Source organism: Harpia harpyja, chromosome 11 (genome assembly GCF_026419915.1).
Source record: "Harpia harpyja isolate bHarHar1 chromosome 11, bHarHar1 primary haplotype, whole genome shotgun sequence".
Classification (NCBI taxonomy): domain Eukaryota; kingdom Metazoa; phylum Chordata; class Aves; order Accipitriformes; family Accipitridae; genus Harpia; species Harpia harpyja.
This window is the reverse complement of record NC_068950.1, coordinates 9,816,077-9,834,637: the sequence shown is the minus strand read 5'-3', so window position 1 is coordinate 9,834,637 and position 18,561 is coordinate 9,816,077. Positions and strand designations below refer to the sequence as shown.

The 18,561-nt window shown below is 42.2% G+C and overlaps 1 protein-coding gene across 2 annotated transcripts in view; it reads right to left on the bottom strand.

Moving 5' to 3' along the window:
- Window positions 1-18,561, bottom strand: part of ACBD6 (acyl-CoA binding domain containing 6) — a 92,406-nt gene that overhangs the window by 70,122 nt on the left and 3,723 nt on the right. For both annotated transcript variants that reach the window (XM_052801251.1, XM_052801250.1), the window contains exons 2-3: window positions 15,489-15,553; window positions 14,870-14,966 (exon numbers count right to left, since the gene is read on the bottom strand). In XM_052801251.1, coding sequence (XP_052657211.1) covers window positions 14,870-14,966; window positions 15,489-15,553 — 162 coding nt within the window. The remainder of the gene's footprint in view (window positions 1-14,869; window positions 14,967-15,488; window positions 15,554-18,561) is intronic.

Sequence of the window (18,561 nt, the reverse complement as noted above, 5' to 3'; positions counted from 1 at the left end):
CATTAGGGAGGCAACAAGAAAACATAAACTCTCCTAAAATTTCAGACACTTGCCCCCCTCCTCTGCCTCTGTGCCACTGCCTGGCCATCCCCCTGGGAAGGGAACTTGGGCAGACACTAATTGTATTTGACAGCAGCAATTACATGCAAGGCTGGAGATTAGAAGCTCGTTAATTGTGTGTGCCATAATTGCTGCCGTCTTTTCCTTCGCTAGTTAAGGCCAGTGCCAGGAGAGCCAAGGGGAGGAGGGTGCTCTCCACCCCAAATGCAGGTGGTCTGAAGATGAGAGCCCTTGGACAGGAGGAGATGTTCCCTCTCCCCCAACACTGCGGGAGGCTCCTGACCCCATAACAATGCGGGAGGGTCCTCTGGCAGGGCAGCTAATGAAGCATGAAATGAGGACAATGTCCTCTTCCAAAGGTATTTTCCACCTGTATCTTTGTGACTTTACAGCTCAGCTGAACTTCAGGCTACCTGCAGTGGCAGGGAAGGTAAATATTAACCCTTCAGAGGTGATGCTACTAAAGGAAAAACAATTTTAACGTCTACAAAATTAGGCACTATATTAAACACTTGAACAGTATTAAAAATCTTCCCTTCCCCACTAAAATATATAAGCTCAGCATTTCTCACCACTCCTTACAGACTAGCAGAGACCAGTTATATCCAAACAAGATAAAAACACACTCCAGCTGAGGGCAGCCTCCCTGTTACACTCTGCTGTAAAGCCACCTTTCATGAAAGGCTGCTGTACCCTCCGCACCAGCTGTATTAATGGCCGTCATAAACAGACTATTTTAATATTCCTCTCTCAACAATCCTTCTTGGCTCCCTGCAGCAGCTCAGCGAGAGCATGCATATGACTCAGCACCTGGAGCATTTTCAAGAGACCACTGAGGATCTGTACCACTTGAGCAAACTGTCCTATAAAAAATGGCAGTACACTCTGCGGGATAATATGGGGTTGCTTTTTTGTTTTGTTTTAAATATTGCAGGGACAGTTTAGTTAGTATTCCATTAATGGCTACATAAAAAAGGTTTTCCGGTTCTTTTAAATCTCATCACAGAATTTCCTCTTAAAAACCACAATTTAAGACAGGGAAAATATTTTCCAGTTTACATTAAAAAAATAAACACAAACATAGTATAATTAATGTCATAGTTAAATAGTGCTGTGATCTAAAACAAGGCCTTGCAGACTACTCATTTAACCTATAACGAGTTAATTAACAACTGCACCATAATCACAGTTGGAAATTATTACTAAAGACAGTCAGGGGAAGGGATATAAATGTAAAATGCTTAACAATGTTGAACAAGTTTAATGTTTGCTAGTAGCTGTGATTTCATGACTCACTGTATACATTTTAACATACGCATGGAATGAAATAATATGTTCAATCAAAAAACCTAATGCAGTGGCTTCCAACAGATTTTGATTTGTGGAGCTTTTTATTTTAAATGGAAAAACAGATATGGAGGTGACAAGCACAAGACCACCAGCAGACTCTCCTTTCCTCATGTCCTTTTCACGGACGCTGCAGTAACTTGCAGACTCCCAATGTTTGCAGACCAAAGGCTGAAGCGAGTGGCCTGTTTGCACCCTTCCCGCACGAGGCAGCTTGCAGAAATCAGGAGCTTTCACAAGAGGAACACAGAGCATTGCATCGTCAGTCCTGGAAGCAACCAATCACTTCTGTCACATCACCCATATGAAAATCCACCGATGCCCAGGCAGCGGGGACCAAGCTATATATACAAACACAGCCTGTACTGTAATTGCTGGTTTTTGTCAATCTAATACACGATACTCATTTATATAGATTTACACAGACATTTGTATGAGCAAAAAATATATTGTGAGCCAAACTGGAAATACCAAAAGGCTACATAGCTTGTGATGAAACATGTGCTCTGAAGCTTGAAAGCTGAAGGCAACCCTAACTTTGAGAAATAAAAGGACATCAGCCCCCACCCCCAGCCTGCCTGTTGACATATTCATCCTCTACTTGCTGGAGTGACACTGGGCCAGACAGCATCACAGCAGCAGCAGGGCCAATTTCCCCATTCGCAAAAGGAACGGCTCCAAGGCTGCTTGACCAGCGCTGCTGAAATTTGTTTCCTCCAACAGACCAGGGTAGTGAAGGCAGAGGGTGGATTTATGAGCTCTGCAGACAGAGAAATGGCAGAATGAAGACATCTTCACCGGCCCCTGTCCCCACAGACTCAGGCAAGGGAAGGATCAGAGCATCCCAGCAGGAACAGAGGATGTCTGAAGTTACAGTATAACCAGTTCACAGCCAGAAGGATGCAGAGGGATCTGGAGGCAGCTGCCTGCTGAACAGCCTTTAGTACTGTGCATTGACGCTGTGTCCAAGCCTTTACATGCCTTTGTGTTGGTTAGTTCAGCTCAAAATACCTATAGAACACTCTAGACACATTTAAGGAGTGCCATCTTTTCTTACAATAGAAGTAATTGGGTACAATAGTGCCAAAGTATCTAAGTACTAGACAATACATGTTCTTTTAAAGGATAACTCTTTTTCCACTCTGACACAAATGGCATTTACAAGACATTAACCAATATGTTAGCTAACATCCAAACAAAATCTTAATCTCCAGTAATTACACTCAATACCTCCTTGATACTTTGTGTAAAGAGCAAGCTAGACATAACCACTTAACCTTTTTCTAACACGAAAAACTGTATTTTCATTAAAGAAACAGCTTAATTATGCTATAGCTTATGTTATACACAAAACAACTACAACTATTTTCTCCTAACTAAAAGCATATGCTATTTTTAATTAACACATTCTCTCATTTAAACCAGCCTTTACACAGCCATGTGAAGCAGCAAGGTACATGGACCCTTCCTGTGTCTGAACACCATCAAGTAAGTGTCTACAACTCCACACCTAAAAATCAAGGCATTACATACTCCACAGTAAGATAAACCCATAATTTCTACCCAAGTTCTTGAATTATTTTTTTTAACAGCCTTTGACAGAGCAAGTTGAAAGCTCTGCAACAGCTTCAATTGCTTTGAAAAATTAGATTTTTTTAATTAGGGGTTGCACCCTTCCCCATTTAAAACAGTCAAGCTGCTAGCACAGCCTGGTGGGTTGCTGGCCAAAACAGGCACAAGAGTTTCATCAGAAGCTACCACAAGCTCCCCAGCGAGCTGCAGAGCAATTCAAAGCCTACCTCATGCCACAAGCAGAGGAGACTAACACTGCTCCTCCCACCCTCACTCACCACTTCACTTTGCTATCCAGAGCAATAAGACTCAGGTGCACTAAATCAGGCTCTTCTAGCTTTCTGGGCACGCTAGGAATATATTGGGGTCTACATATGTCAAGGAGGCTCCCTGCTGCTTGGGAAGCAACCTGGCCAGCAGGAAGCTAAGACTTAGCAGAGAAAGCACCTCTTACCCTCCTGGTCCTCCCCACTTCCCCTTGCAACTTCCTATTTGGTTTTCCTCCCCTTCCAAACCTCCTGTTACAGGAGGCTGATGTTCAGCCTGCTCCATTTTCTGCCTCTGCCCCAAGCTCCTAACGGCATCTCACTGCCTGCTTACCTCCCCTGCCTCTATAGCCCGTGACAGCATCCTGCTTGGTTCAACACCTCTCCTCTGTCAGCCCATGCTGCAATCTCCCCAGACCCCAATTTTGTAATGTTGCCCAGCGCTACCAAAAGCTTCATTTTCTAATTTGTTTTAGCCAGTGGAGTTTCACTACAGAAATGAACCTAACAGGAAAGTTTTGATTGCTGGTAGAGTCACTTCAAATGCCACAACACTGCTCTTTTCTGCTTCCAGCCTCACACAGCTGCTTCATAAAAACAAGCTTTTCAAGACATTCGTTATCCATATTTTTGTTGCCACAGCGAAGCAGTATTGCTGCTAAAATCTGCAAAAAATGAAACCTGCACATGGCATTTAAAACCCTTCCTTGCCTTGCCAGAAACTGCCACCTCAAGGCAGAAATAGCAGAGGGCAATACCTGGTTGCATCTCAGCCACTTCAGCTTGTGGTCCGACACCTTAACCTAACAAATTCAACCTTGCCGTCTCAATTTAAGCCAAGATCTTGGGCTTTCCCTGGAAGTATCAGCACCCGTCCATTTTCTGTCTGTGATGGGTTAACCCTGGCTGGACTCCAGGTGCCCACCAGAGCCGTTCTATCACTCCCCCTCCTTCTCAGCTGGACAGGGGAGAGAAAATATAACAAAGAGCTTGTGGGTCGAGATAAGGATAGGAGAGATCACTCACCAATTACCGTCACGGGCAAAACAGACTCAGTTTGGGGAAAATTAACTCGATTTATTACAAATCAACCAGAGTAGGGTAATGAGAAATAAAACCAAATCTCAGAACACCTTCCCTCCACCCCTCCCTTCTTCCCGGGCACAACTTCACTCCCGGATTCTCTACCAACCCCCCAGCGGCACAGGGGGACGGGGATGGGGTTTACGGTCAGTTCATCACATGTTATTTTCTGCCGCTTCATCCTCCTCAGGGGGAGGACTCATCACACTCTTCCCCTGCTCCAGCGTGGGGTCCCTCCCACGGGAGACAGTCCTCCACGAACTTCTCCAACATGGGTCCTTCCCACGGGCTGCAGTTCTTCACGAACTGCTCCAGCATGGGTCCTTTCCACGGTGTGCAGTCCTTCAGGCACAGACTGCTCCAGCGTGGGCCCCCCACAGGGTCACAAGTCCTGCCAGAAAACCTGCTCCGTGGGCTCCTCTCTCCACAGATCCGCAGGTCCTGCCAGGAGCCTGCTCCAGCGCGGGGTTCCCACGGGGTCACAGCCTCCTTCGGGAACCCACCTGCTCCGGCGTGGGGTCCTCCACGGGCTGCAGGTGGATATCTGCTCCACCGTGGACCTCCATGGACTGCAGGGGGACAGCCTGCCTCCCCATGGTCTTCCCCACGGGCTGCAGGGGAATCTCTGCTCCGGCGCCTGGAGCATCTCCTCCCCCTCCTTCTTCACTGACCTTGGTGTCCGCAGGGTTGTTTCTCTTACATGTCCTCACTCCTCTCTCCGGCTGCCGAATACCATCTGTCCCAACTTTTTCCTTCTTAAAAATGTTATCACAGAGGCGTTACCACTACCACTGATTGGCTCGGCCTTGGCCGGCGGCAGGTCCATCTTAGAGCCGGCTGGTATGGGCTCTCTCGAACACAGGGGAAGCTTCCAGCAGCTTCTTACAGAAGCCACCCCTGTAACCCCCCCTGCTACCAAAACCTTGTCACACAAAGCCAATACACTGTCAATTCAACCATAGCAGCAGCAACAACCTTCAGCAGAGGATCAGCAGCAACTTAAACCTGATGTGGTGGTCCTCCTCTGATATTGAGATGCTCTCTCAGCTAGGAGAGCACTTGCTCAAGTGAAGTTTGAAGATCCCAGAGCTCAGCTGTGTCCCATGCCTCCAGTCCTACAGCTGCAGGATCACAGAATAACCAGGTGCTGTGGGACTGCTACCTGTATGGCTGCAGTGCACAGCAAAACCTGTTACTTCTGGACATCTCTTAAGGGGAAAAGGAAGAAGCAAGTAAGCCCCTGCTGCACAGAAAGTTACACCGTAAAGTACCTTGCCTCATTCTGTTACATCTTGTCATCATTGAATGCCAGTAGTTTGATATATATTTAAGTTTATTTGATTTTTTTTTTTCAGTTGCCTCTGGTATATCTGGCTAGCATGCAGTGTCTTAATCCACCAGTAAGGCAGGAATCATGACACTGGGATGCTGCACACATCACTATGCTGCAGCAGCAGACTCAGCATCAGCAAGGCAGAGCTACATCTCCAATTATTCTTTTTTCTGAATACATTCCAGATAGTACAAGATATTTTTTTGAATTAGTGCAAGATGATGAAAATTAATTCATTGACATATTCAAAAGGAAAAATATTTCATCTCTGCTTAAGTGTTTAACCAAAATCACTGCATTGGCAGCCAAAAATGACAAGCCCCCCAATTTCTTGCTTGCAATTCCAGAAAACAACTACTGTTATATTCAAGTAGCTGTGAGAGAATGTATTATGCTGCCCACAGTACTCTAACAACACAGTGCATCAGCACTGCTGGATCTGAGCTGGAAAAATAGGGGCATCCTTGCAAGCAAAAGCTATCCCTTGCAGGGCTAGTAAGATTACATATTTAACATACAGTATGTTTTTAGCAAGACCAGGCAGCTTAAAAGGAGAGAGAGACAGAAGAGGTATAAATTCTTGTCATGATAATTCTTTACTTTAAAGTTTAGTAACATAGAAACATGGGCAACCTCTGTACAGGATTCCACTGCAGCTTTCAGTACATGACTGTTTGCATTGCTGGTTTGCTTTCTAAACTTCAACCTTTCTAAAATACAGGCTTGCAGCTTGGCACTGTTGTATTTCAATCAATCGCTTGAATGAGGATTGCAATGTCATAAATAAAAGGAGCTAAGACCATAAATTTCTGCGAAGATGTAAAATCAAAGAGAACAATCCAACAGACTCCCAGGGGGTGGGAGGCTGACACATATTCCAGCTGTTTATATTTCTACTATGAGACACTTGTTCATTTTAACTTTTTCGCTTCTGCACAGCTTGCCAGAACCACAATTCCAAAAAACTGAAAATCTCACTCTGGAGCTGGCATTTAGTTTTGTGCTCTACAATAAAATGAAGCTGCAGAAGAGAAAAAGTCCTAAAATTTATCAAGCTTGTCCACAGGCAAAATCCCAGACCACCACGGCTGACAGCCCCACAAGCACAGCACCCCAATGCCTGGCATGCGAGTTACTTGCTAGAACAAAGCATCCTCAGGACATCTCTGACAACTCCATCCTCAGGCCACAGGTTCACAGCAAACAACCGCCAGCTCCCATCTACGCTGTCATCATTATGAACAGAAGTTACACATACTAGTTTATTAATCCGCTCCCTCATTTAAAAAACAGCCAAGGGATGGCAGTGTTATCTTCACAGTACTGAGTGAGGACTTGCACAGTCCATGAGCCTGTGCTGCTTTTAAAAACAGTAAGTATAAATAGGAAACTGAATTTGATTTGCTGCTCAGAGCATAAGACTCTATACAACAAAGCAGGTAGGCAGCATACTACCTCCTACTTGGTGTACCAGAGTTGAGCTATCTTGCATGGAATAAAATTGATACACAGTTACATGCGCAAAGACAGGGACAGAAAGGTAGCAAATAACCTATGGACAGCTTTGTTTATGAGTAGGACCTATATCAAGTACTTAAAAGTATCAGCACACTTTCCTCATGAGAAGGTACAGAGAAGCAAAGGATGCAACATTATCCACCTTTATTGCAGAAGAACAGGGAAATTTAGTCCATGTCTGTAGTGTGATATTTTACTGACTTACACAACAGGAACAAGAAAACATCCCCTTGCTAGTAAGAAAAATTGGTTCTGAAAGCATACTCCAAAAGCAAAACACTCAAGATCTAACGTGCAGCTGATGAACTGCCATTTTTCCAACTTGGATAAAATAAGGTGGGTCACTCTGCCTGCAGTCTTGCATGTATGAGTAAAGTGTACATAAACTGCAAGCTTTTGTTAGCCATGCATGGCACAGATTACTCCCTCCCGCAGGAAGGCTGCGTCTACAACTAACTTCACTTGCATGCTAGAGGCTGTCCCTCACACAGCTGGCAAAAGGCAGCAGGGCAGAAGAATTTCTCTGTGTGTCAAGATCTAACCCCTCTCAGGATGTATACTAAACTATCACATACCCCAAAAAAACCCAACTCTGCAGTTTGCCTAAACCCAGAGGATATTGCATTCTCACATGCCCCAAAGCCAGACGCCTGGGATGGATCAGGTTTTTTGTTTTGGTCTTAATTTCTAGTGCTTCCTTTTCTGTTAAAAGAATAAAAAAAATACAGGCTTGCTGGTTGGGTTTTTTTTTTGTTTGTTTAGTTTTGGGGTTTTTTTGTTGTTGTTTGTTTTGTGGGGTTTTTTGTTTGTTTGTTTTAAAGGGGAAGAGCCTCATTAGACTTTATGAATTCTCAGCAATTTGCTTTTTCCAATGTGGTCATCCATTGAAATAAGAGCTTTCAAAACATATATAGTAAACGGTACAGTTTGTTTTCTGCATTTTGTTACAATTTTTATTCTTAAGTATAAAAACAAAAAGTCAAACATGAAATACACTGAGGGTGAACTGACACACAAGGATCTATACAAACCCAGAAAGAAACAGGATCAGTGAAGAGCAAAGTCACTGGCAGCACTGCTACATAGCTCGCAGGAACACAGGAGGCTCCTCTCCCCAGTGTGCTGCATTAGCACAGAACAGGAAGGCAAGCTTTAAGGAGCACAGCCATAATTTGATTAATCCCCACTTTACACGATGCAATTAAATTGCTTTTATACTACAAAAGAAATAAAGTCACTATTTTCAAAGTTTTTGACCTCGCAGTATAGCAAGCCATAAATTGAGACATTTACCCAAACTAACTGCACAGCAGGTAGGAGAATGCACTGCTGCTAGTGACAGGCAGAGACCCAAACAAGTCTTTTCCCTTCCTGCTCTTCCCATCCCCCTTGTAATCCTGCCCACACCACACTGCTGCTCTTTCCCAACGACAAACGGTGGCTGCTTGGACAGATTATCAAGGGAGACATCTGTTTGACTGATAGACAACACAGGAAAACATGATGCATGCACTCATTTTGTTTACAGACCACAGTTTTTCTAATGCATTTCTTAATTTCCAGCAGAAATTCTATCGGCCTGCAGTACTAACCAAGAAATCCACAGATTTCAGCCTGAAACTACAGTATGATTTACCATTCACTAATGCAATTCTTAAGTTGACCAAACATAAAACCTGTAAACTGCAAACGAGCAAACCTTCTTGCTCTAGACATGAACAGGCCAGATTTGAGCAACGAGTCCAAATTTAAGAAAAATTAATGTTTGGATTTCCAAACACCTGTTTTAACATCATTGGATACACAGTTTGTATTTAAGTCACTACAGCAATTTTAAGTTGCCTTGGAGATCCTACTTAAATACAAGAGGCACATCAATTTAAATCAGTTGTGAAAATATTTCAGTAACACCTGGTGCAACCTACAAAAAAGCATACATACAAACTCAGCTCCCCTGCAAACCTGGAAATTGTTTCTCCTGCTTTTCATTGTATCCTCGAATTGCAAATTCTCTTTTCCACATTTTAGTTTCAACTTGTTTGTTGCATTTAAACTGTGATAGACAAAGGTTATTTCAACAGACAGAAGGGGGGATGGAGCCCAGCCCTGTGCACAGGGTAACTGGCCACCCACCTTATCAAATATTGCCCCCTGCAGTACTTCCTGCAAAAACACCCACTGGCCAAATCAGTTTGCTTTATTCCTGCAGGTTTTCCACCTTACCAGACAACTCTGAGTCTGCAGCAATAGTGTATTTGCTATTTTACTCACTCTGAAGTTTGTTTCCTTTTTCATGAGACTGACTGTCTATTCCCCAGGGGTCCTCTCCCAGCTACTCCAAACACCATGACTCGGTGCTCCCACACCAACACAGCAATAGAGGTATTTTACTCCTATGGACTACTTGGTCCAGAGTACAGAGAAAGTAGAGTAGGATTTAGTACTCAAACAAGGCATAGAACAGGAGTTGAAAAAACATGGGCAGCTTTCTCCCCTGCAAATATCAGCACTAGAATTTCAAACCTTTAGGAGCTTAAAAAGATGTTTGGTGAATATCTATTTTCTTTGAACTTGAGCTCACTTCCTGCTTTGCCTTAGAGATATGTCTCTGCTCTTCAGATTCCTAATATGCAACTTTCCTCATTACACAGCAGAAATCTTACTAAGTGCATTACTGGTGAGGTTGAGTCAAACAAGTTAAAATGCCTTTTTTTTTTTTTAATATAGAAATAGAAAATAATTAAGTCCTCCTGCAAGTTTCAGCAGTCAAAGCAAATAGAAAGAAGGCCTCTAAGTGTTTGGGGAAGGTTGCCACTGAAGTTAGTAACGTGACGAGCCGTTGAGGTTGGAACTGGTAAATGTGCAATATAAGAAATAGGAAAAGGAAATATTTAGAATCAAGAGATGCCAAAACTGCAATCAGCAAATGGAAGGCTAAAACTGATGAGCAAATCTGGATGCTTTTTTATTATTTATTTTTATTGTTTAAGCTGTGCCATGTAACCGCCTTGTTACAAGAAACAATCAATAACAGCTCCTAACCACCTCACTGCAGTGTCGTGTACACACCTCCACCCACATCCCTTGCAACGTGAACTCAGTTGAAGAGGTATGTATAATGCTGCTGAGCAAAAGAGGTGCTGTCCTGCTCCTGCCTCCAGATGGTCAGCGCCTGCAGACGCAAACTCCCATGTCAGTCTGAGGTTTGAAAAATCTAGATACCTAAAGCCAGTGGGGATTTGTGATATCAAATACATGACAGAGATTAGAATTTTAGAGCGCGTGGGGGAATGGAAATATAGACACTAAGACTGTCTCAAAAACTGCAAGTACTAGAAGTGCCCAATTATACAGTAGAGACAGTGATGTACATGAGAACAAAGTTATTGCATAAAGATGCAAGACAACCAGCTTGTGAAGGTGAACCACCCTAAATCACCAAACCCACTGCTGAGACTGCAGGATAGCACCACAACAGCGGGTACTGCAGAGCCACAGCCTGACAGAGGGGTCAGAGGGATGAGCACGCATAGGCAATAAGCTGCAGGTGGCTGGCAGGGAGAGCAGATGGCTATCATTGCCAAACTCACACACACATCAGCAAAAGCCACCAAAAGCAACGTGTCATTTGCTGCCAGTAAAGCAGGGAGAATACAGGTGAACGTACAAGAAGCGAAGCAGCTGGGACACATACACATCTCTAAAGGACCCAAAGCAGTGGGAGATGTTGACGGCACGAAGCATTTCTGTTTAAGGATAGAGAATGCAAAAGAATTGCTTCATAAAGTATTCTCTGTTCTGGAGGAAAAGTGAATAGACTTGAAGGACAGGTGATGTCTCTGAAATATGCAAATAGAGCTGAGCTGGTCCAAGCAATTACCTTTCCACTGCCTGGAACTTCAGACTGAAAGGAATGACTCACAAGAACGAACAAGAAACAAAAGATGCGCTAAAAGGTAGAAGATGACAAAGGAAGACTGCATCAAGAGGAGAATGAAGGCAAGCATGGAAAAGTATAGTATGACCTCCTATTAACAGCTGTTCTTGGGAAAAGGAACAAAACAACTTACAACACAAAACACAGTAAGACCCATGCCAACATAGTAAGACCTAACTGCAAAGCATCCAGAACAGCAATTGTGATTGTTGGTTGTAGACTTCTGGGTTCACGATAAATACAGCAAGGAGATTCCTGCAGCTTCATGAATGTAAAGACAATGGATCACACCTCAATATCCTTTAGGTCATCTGCTATTTTAAAGATTTCCTAGCAAACAACTGCTGAAAATAAATGTAGTATGATCGTTTCTTTCCAGGTTTTAGAAAAAGCTCTGAAAGAAAAGGTTAGGCACAACTATCAGACAACCTGCTAGCAGCAAGGGTGAAGAAGAAACTAAACCACATTGGAAATGGCTCATCTCCATGGCTAACAGATGTGCCTCTACTGTCAAAAGTGGCATACCAGCTTCACAGAGCAGAGAACAGCTGTGCCACTGCCTCTTCACATTCAGTTGTCTCCTGATTACATGCAGGTACTCCAAACTCCATGCAGGAACAGGAAGCAGCAGGTCAGATTTTGGCTGCTACAGGTGTTCTCATTGCTTCCGAACAAAAATTCGGGCTGCTACTACTGCATCAGAATGCTTTTACTTTGTTTTTTTTTTTTTCCATCCAAAACAAGCAAAGATTAGTAAATTATAGCAGTTACAGTCTGATGCTGAAAATGTACTAATACAGAAACTGCAAGGTCAATATGAAAGAATGAATCAATGAAGAATCAAGAAAAAGGAATGAAGAAGTGGATCTATTTGGACTGCATAAGAAATACTGCATTTAGTTCCATTCTACTTATTAAGAAAAACACTGACAGCCTGAAAGCTGCCGAACAGCAGCAAATCTGCTGGGAAAAAATGAACCTATGATAAAGATAAGGTGTTTTTAAATTTTAAATTTTGCATATTTAGTACTAAAGGATCAAGACATTAAAAACCCTTTGCAAATAGGATACTGAGGAAGATTTAAGATAACACACAAGAACAACTTTAAGGGATGAGATGAACTGTTGAAGAGAAAATATGTAGGCAATACTGAGAAAGCTTTACAATAGCAAAATTCATGAAGCTGCACAATGAGAAATTCAACACCCTTGTACTGTAATTACTATTTATGATTCACAGTGATCTGAAAGCTGAACTTTTCAAATTTGTACCAAGCACTTTACACTGCTTTTAACCAAATACTAGGAGTATTTCATTCATGATCTATTGAACGCAAGAAAAATTCAAAGGAAACCAGCAGATGAGCATGTAAAGGAGACACAATGACAGTGATGAAGCACCTTGTAATGTACCCACAGATCTTTTCTATAAATCCAATTTGAAATTTGAAGACTAAAATAGCTATTTTATCTCCATCCCCTGACACATGCATCTCCATTATTTTAAAGAACAGAGCTCCCTCTCGTGGCTCCAGAAGGTGGATTGGGGGGTGGGAGGAGGGAAAAAAAAAAATAATAAAAGTACAGAGCAGCATGAGACCACTGGGAGTGAGAGGACTCCTGATAGCATTTTGGTCATATGAAAGTGGAATTAAAAGGAAGATGTAGTAGGAAGGACAGGTAACTTCTTTTAAAGAAAGCAATGTCACATGTACTTTAATGCTTTTAAATTACATTCTCTGCTAATGTAACTTCCTCTGCTAGGCCTTTCCGCACCTGAGCATATTCCTTCAATGTAAAGCACTCAGATCTCTTAACAGGTTTCTAGCTCAGTCATAGGCAAGGCACAGGAAAAGAAAAGAGTCAGGACAAGAAATGTGGCACCTGTGCAGCAGTGCAGGGACAGTAAACCAGGTAACACTCTATGGATTTTCCTCAGCATTACAGCTCTGTGCACTGAGACTATACAGAGGAAAAAAATCATTGGCTTCAAAAGGTCAAGAAAAATATGCATAGTTACGTGAGTGAGAGAAGCACGTCTATTAAACAGGGCAACAAAAGCATTTGAAGAAAGAAAAATCACATTTATGTAAACCACTCTGACAACTCAGCCCTGCCATCTTCATAGAAACTTCCGTTCAATCTCCAGCATTGCTCTCCTCCTGCAAAACCACACTTCTTGCATCAACTATTCAAAAAGGGAGGACAGAGCAAGACATGAATGAGCAAACACGCTGGTGCAACAGCATTACCCAGCACGGTCTAGTTTCTGCTGAGTCCTGGGGACAGGCTTATGCAAGGACAGCAATGGGAAGAAATGTGCTCACACACATTCCTTCCTCACCTTAGGAGCAGTACTGCAAACCATTCTTTGTTTGCTATATGGCTTAATTTTTTTTTTTTTTAAACTAACAGATTATTCCACTTTCTTAGCTGACAGCTTTGTAACCTGAAGGTCATACCTGTGACAATAAGTATTTCTCTACAGCAAGAAAGTGGAGTACCCAAAGCTAAGCTTGTCACCAGGCATGAGAAGTCTTTTTATGAACAGAAGCTCTTCCCATAAAAATTCAGGAAAGTGTTGGGTGGTTTTTTGCCACCCCCCCCCCCCCCGTTTAATGAATATTCATGTTTCACTTTACACTGCTAGACACTTTCTTCATTCAGGATCGTACATGGATTCTTTTTAATTTATTTTATTTCTGTATGAGAATTTTAGATTGGACAAGAATTTACACAGCATGCAGCTAGCTTTTGCTAACTGCACTTCACAGCATATTGCTAACTGCACTGCACAGCACATAAAACTATTTTCCCTGAGGGCATTAAAAAGGGTTTCCTCTAAATGACAATATTTCTCTGCCGCAAAACCAGGATCAACACCATGAAACGTGAACTAGTAAAGAAAAAACAGTTACTCTTAAGTCTGTAGAACAGCATCAGAAGACAACCCAGAATCAAATTCTTGATTCATAGGCTTGTGCTCACACAAGGTTTTGCTTCCAAAGTGCAGGACCAAAAAAGAATCAATCTCCCACCATGAAAAGAAATTACCATGCCTTCAGCATTTTGCTATTAGTGAAATATCTCCACTCTATCTCCAAAGGCAATACTTTTTCTAAAGAACAATCCTCTTTAAAAACTGTATAAAAATTATTCTATAAACAGGGACATATCCTTAAATATTCAATCAAGTAATAAACCTGGTAGATGAAAGACAGATTAATTAAAATGACAGTACAGTCTCCCTATAACACACATATACAGGACTTAAAAATACACTTGTTATGTTGGAGTACCTAATCATAATCAGATTTGGTAATTTGCTGCATCGAAACAAAAAGGAAACATTTTTAGAATTGATCATTCAGTTCATGTCACTTTCATGGAGATTACTTTGTATTGATCAACATTTAAATAGTAGTTGAAAAGAGAAAGATGAGAAAAGGATAAAAAGTATCTTTACATGCTAAATACAGCATGAACCAATAAGACCAAAATAAATTAGATCACTATAGCCAAACCAACTCTGTGCATGTGCTCACTGTAATGAAGATAATTATGAATGAAAGAGATGGTTCTTCATGTTTCAGTCATAACAAAAGGAGAGTTTTAAAAATGAATTTAGACTTTAATCTGCTCAAAATGAAGTTTGCCATACAGCAATTAAAATCTGTGTGAAGCTGAACCATTGTCAGCTTTACAAAGACAAACGGTGGCTTGTTTTCTGAAAAATATTTTCAAGTTTCCTACCTGTGGATTCCAACTGGGGTCCAGTTTTTTCACTGTAGCAACATACTCCTGCATAGCTTGATGAGGGCTGGTATCTCCCAGGGCTTTCCAAGCCTCCCTAGGAGAGAAAGCAAAACATCAGCAAGACACTCTGAGACAGCACAATGTGGTTTTTTTAGTGTCATCAGCAAAACACAGTGAACACATTTATCTAAATACTTTCAAGGGGTGCAAAGCCATCTTTCATTCAATTTGAAATGGTCAACTTGTCTCTGAAGCCATGAATGGCCACTGTCAGTGCAGCACTGCCATGAAAGGATCTTTCAGGGGATCCTGATCCAGGCTGGAACACAGTTTATGTTCACAAAGTAAAGCTGTCTGTAAAACTGTAGCTATTTTCATAAAATTTTTGTTGTACACAGGCTAATTCTGGATGAACAAGGTAAACACAGGAGTCTGGTATTTCATGTCTGCATCAGGCACAGCAGCAAACATTTCCTCTTAAACAAAGGATTTTAAAGCCAGTTCAGTGGCAGACTCTAAGTTGACATCCTCTTGGTCCATAATCTGTCAACAGATGAGACGATGCAACAAAAAGTAGAGCCAGAAATTGCTAGGAATTACAAGGATTTCCTCTTACCATTTTTGCTTTCCCTCAAAATCAAAGAAGCTTGGCTTGGGAGTGTTACAGGTTCCAAATTTCACCTAAAGAAAAGAAATTTCCTTCTGTTAGAACAAAGCAAAGGGAAGCAGATTTGCGTAAGGAAATACTGGGTTCTGATGGTTTCAGGGTAATTTTGTTCTTGTGCCAGAGGAAAGGTTTTTGGGGGAAAGAACTGACACAACTCAGCCCCATCTTACCCTCATTTTAGCTCTCGTAGTTATTAGCACCTCTGCATCCCCATGTTTTCTTTGCATGATGCAAGGGAAGCAATTTTGTTATGCAGCTCATTTCTTTTGCATGCATTACCCAACAGGGATAACCAGCAAGTGATTTCTCACTTAATGTTATGTTTATTACCCAGCCAAATGCCTCATCCTCCACCAGTATCAAGAAAAATTCTGTTGATTAGGGTTTCTACAGAGATGATCATTCATTAAGGCTGAAATTCACCTGCTTCCGCACAAAGCTCAAGTGTAAACAGACTTTGCTTAATTATTTTCAAGGTCCTCTGGAAGGCAAGGGGACAAACTCAGAGCAAAGGAATGCCAAGCAGCTTCTAAATTTGCTCTGAGGCATCTGGCTGCATAGGAAGCACTGTGTGAGAGACAAGTCAAGGCCTGAGTGCCAGAGATGAACCAGTCCATCAGAAGCAAGCCAGAAATTAAAATGTGGGGGGAGAAATAAGAAACACAAGAAAGCGACGGAACAAGCCAGAATTGGTGGATAGATATATGAAAAAAACCTTATAGCCAGTGTAAAATGGACTTGGTGCCAGCAGGATTCAGGCAGTTCTCCATAGGGTGGTATACTGATGGGACAAATACAAAGCCCTTCCTCTCACTGCAGGGAAGTCTAACAGCTCTATCTCCTCCATAAGCTCGCCCACAAAGGGGAACACAGGACTGACAGAGGCTACGCCTGCCCAGGGCTCCAAAGGCACAACCACGTTCCTGCAATGAGGCCAGCACTGACAACTGCCTCAAGAACAGAGCAATTAGCAGGTTGAGATTTGGGTAACAGAGCTATTTTCTTGAAGTCTGCTCAGGAGAACGTATAAGTGAATGTGCCTCTGTCCCTGCCCGGAAAAGCCAGGGAATATGGGTCAGGACCCACCAGATATGGCTGTTATCAGTGTCCCTTTCTCATAGGAAATAAAGTCTCTTGCACACAGGTGTCACTGGTAAAATGAATCTAACTGAAATGAAAATATTGTGATAGGGAATGAATGAATTTACACAAAACATGGGGGGATTTATTTTTGTTGTTGGGTTTTTGGGGGGTTTTTTACTTTCATTAAAAAAGTGCTATATATCCCACAGGGATGATGGATGAAATACTAGAAACCAGAGCAGAACCACAGCTCCAAATGCAACAGTCCCTGGGAGGCAGTTCTCACAGCAAGTCCCTGTAACACAGGGCACAGCCCAGTGCAAAAAAAGCCCAGCACAGATGGGGTATTTAAACAGACCCCGGGGAGAGAACACAGGTATGTTCTGGAGGTGGGCAAAGGCTGCTGGGTGAACATTTTGTTAGCCAAGCAAAACTAAACTGCATTCATCAAATGTTTTATGAAATATGCTCAAGTGTTCAGGCAGGTGAAGTGCTTAAATCAACTAACAATTCTTCACCTTAACAGGGTGGGGATTTTATGCTGAGGATGGAATCATTAATCAGGCTTTAAAGAGAGCATGCCCATACCGAGAGATATTTATTAGTTACACTATGTTTTCATTTAAAGTGTTAGAGGATATGAGTGACTGTAACTGAAATTAATTTTCTGTACATCTGACTGTCTCCCAGTGAGCAATTCATTCAAATTAGAACATCTTAGCTGGCCTTTAAAACAACATATCGCATTTCCTGGAGAAATAGGAGAAAGGGCTAGCAACGGTTAGTCCTATAAATCAGTCACAATTCATGTAGTGTAAATGTTTTCTCCTGTGCTCAGAGGTAGATTGGACCACTTGTTTTAAAAAGCAAAACAAACATGGAAATAAAATGCAAATTCATTACCTGTATGGAAAACGCCTGCTTGGCAATTCTTTAGTTCAACATCTAACCTGCAAGAATTGGCCAAGTTGGATAAAAAAAAAAAAATCTGTTTTAATATTAATTTTCCACTGCCATCATCAAAACACGACAGCAGTTTCCCCTCTTTAGATTTGGCATTCAAAGGCCGTTCTAGCATCGGGAAAGACTGTTAGTAACATTGATAGTAATACAAATCAAGGAACAGTAGTTAAATTTCATCCATCAAGAGGGAAAAAAAAAGTGCACTTGTGCCCTGTTTGCTATTTTAAGATATATTAAAAAGGCTTGCAGTGGTTTTGTTGGAAAGAAGAAAAATGTTTTGGCTTCCCTCTTTTTGCTGCAAGACTCCGTAACACATCAGAAACCAGTCAGGAACCTAACATTAGAGGGGACCCGAGCCTGACAGCTGAGGAAAGGGAGTTTTAGCTATATATGCCAATGCTGACAAATACTGGGGGCAAAATTTTGTGAAGGACTCTGTCCTCCTGCTACTTCCCTGGAGGGCCTCAAAAGCTGTTTTTCTCCATAACCAGCAGAAAGACAAGAGCCTGTATTAGTATTTCAAGTCAAGAGTTTCTCATCCTGTGTCCACAGAATAATTACCAATGGTCTCCAGGGGGCTGACTGGTCACTTGATGCTTAGCTCTCCTCATTTACAGTTCATCAGTTGCATTAAAAAAAGACAGCCAGAATGCATTAAATACTTTCCTAGTATTGCTTCTGCGTGCAGAGTCACCTGCAGGCATTACACTCATGAATCGTACAAAGATGACCCAGGCACCTCCAAATGGGAAGTGTCTGCAGACATCTCCATTTGTGGCCAAAATGGAAATTTAGAAACCTTGGATGAAACCTTCACCTGAGAGCTGAAGGTCACAACATTCAGAAGAGTGCTCGGATAGACAGATGCTCAGAGATCTGTTAGCGCTGCATACCATCCCCATACAACTTCAGCTGCTGGTCCAGACTGTGAGAAACCTTGAGATTCTCCTTACACGTTACTCCACAACTGACCGCC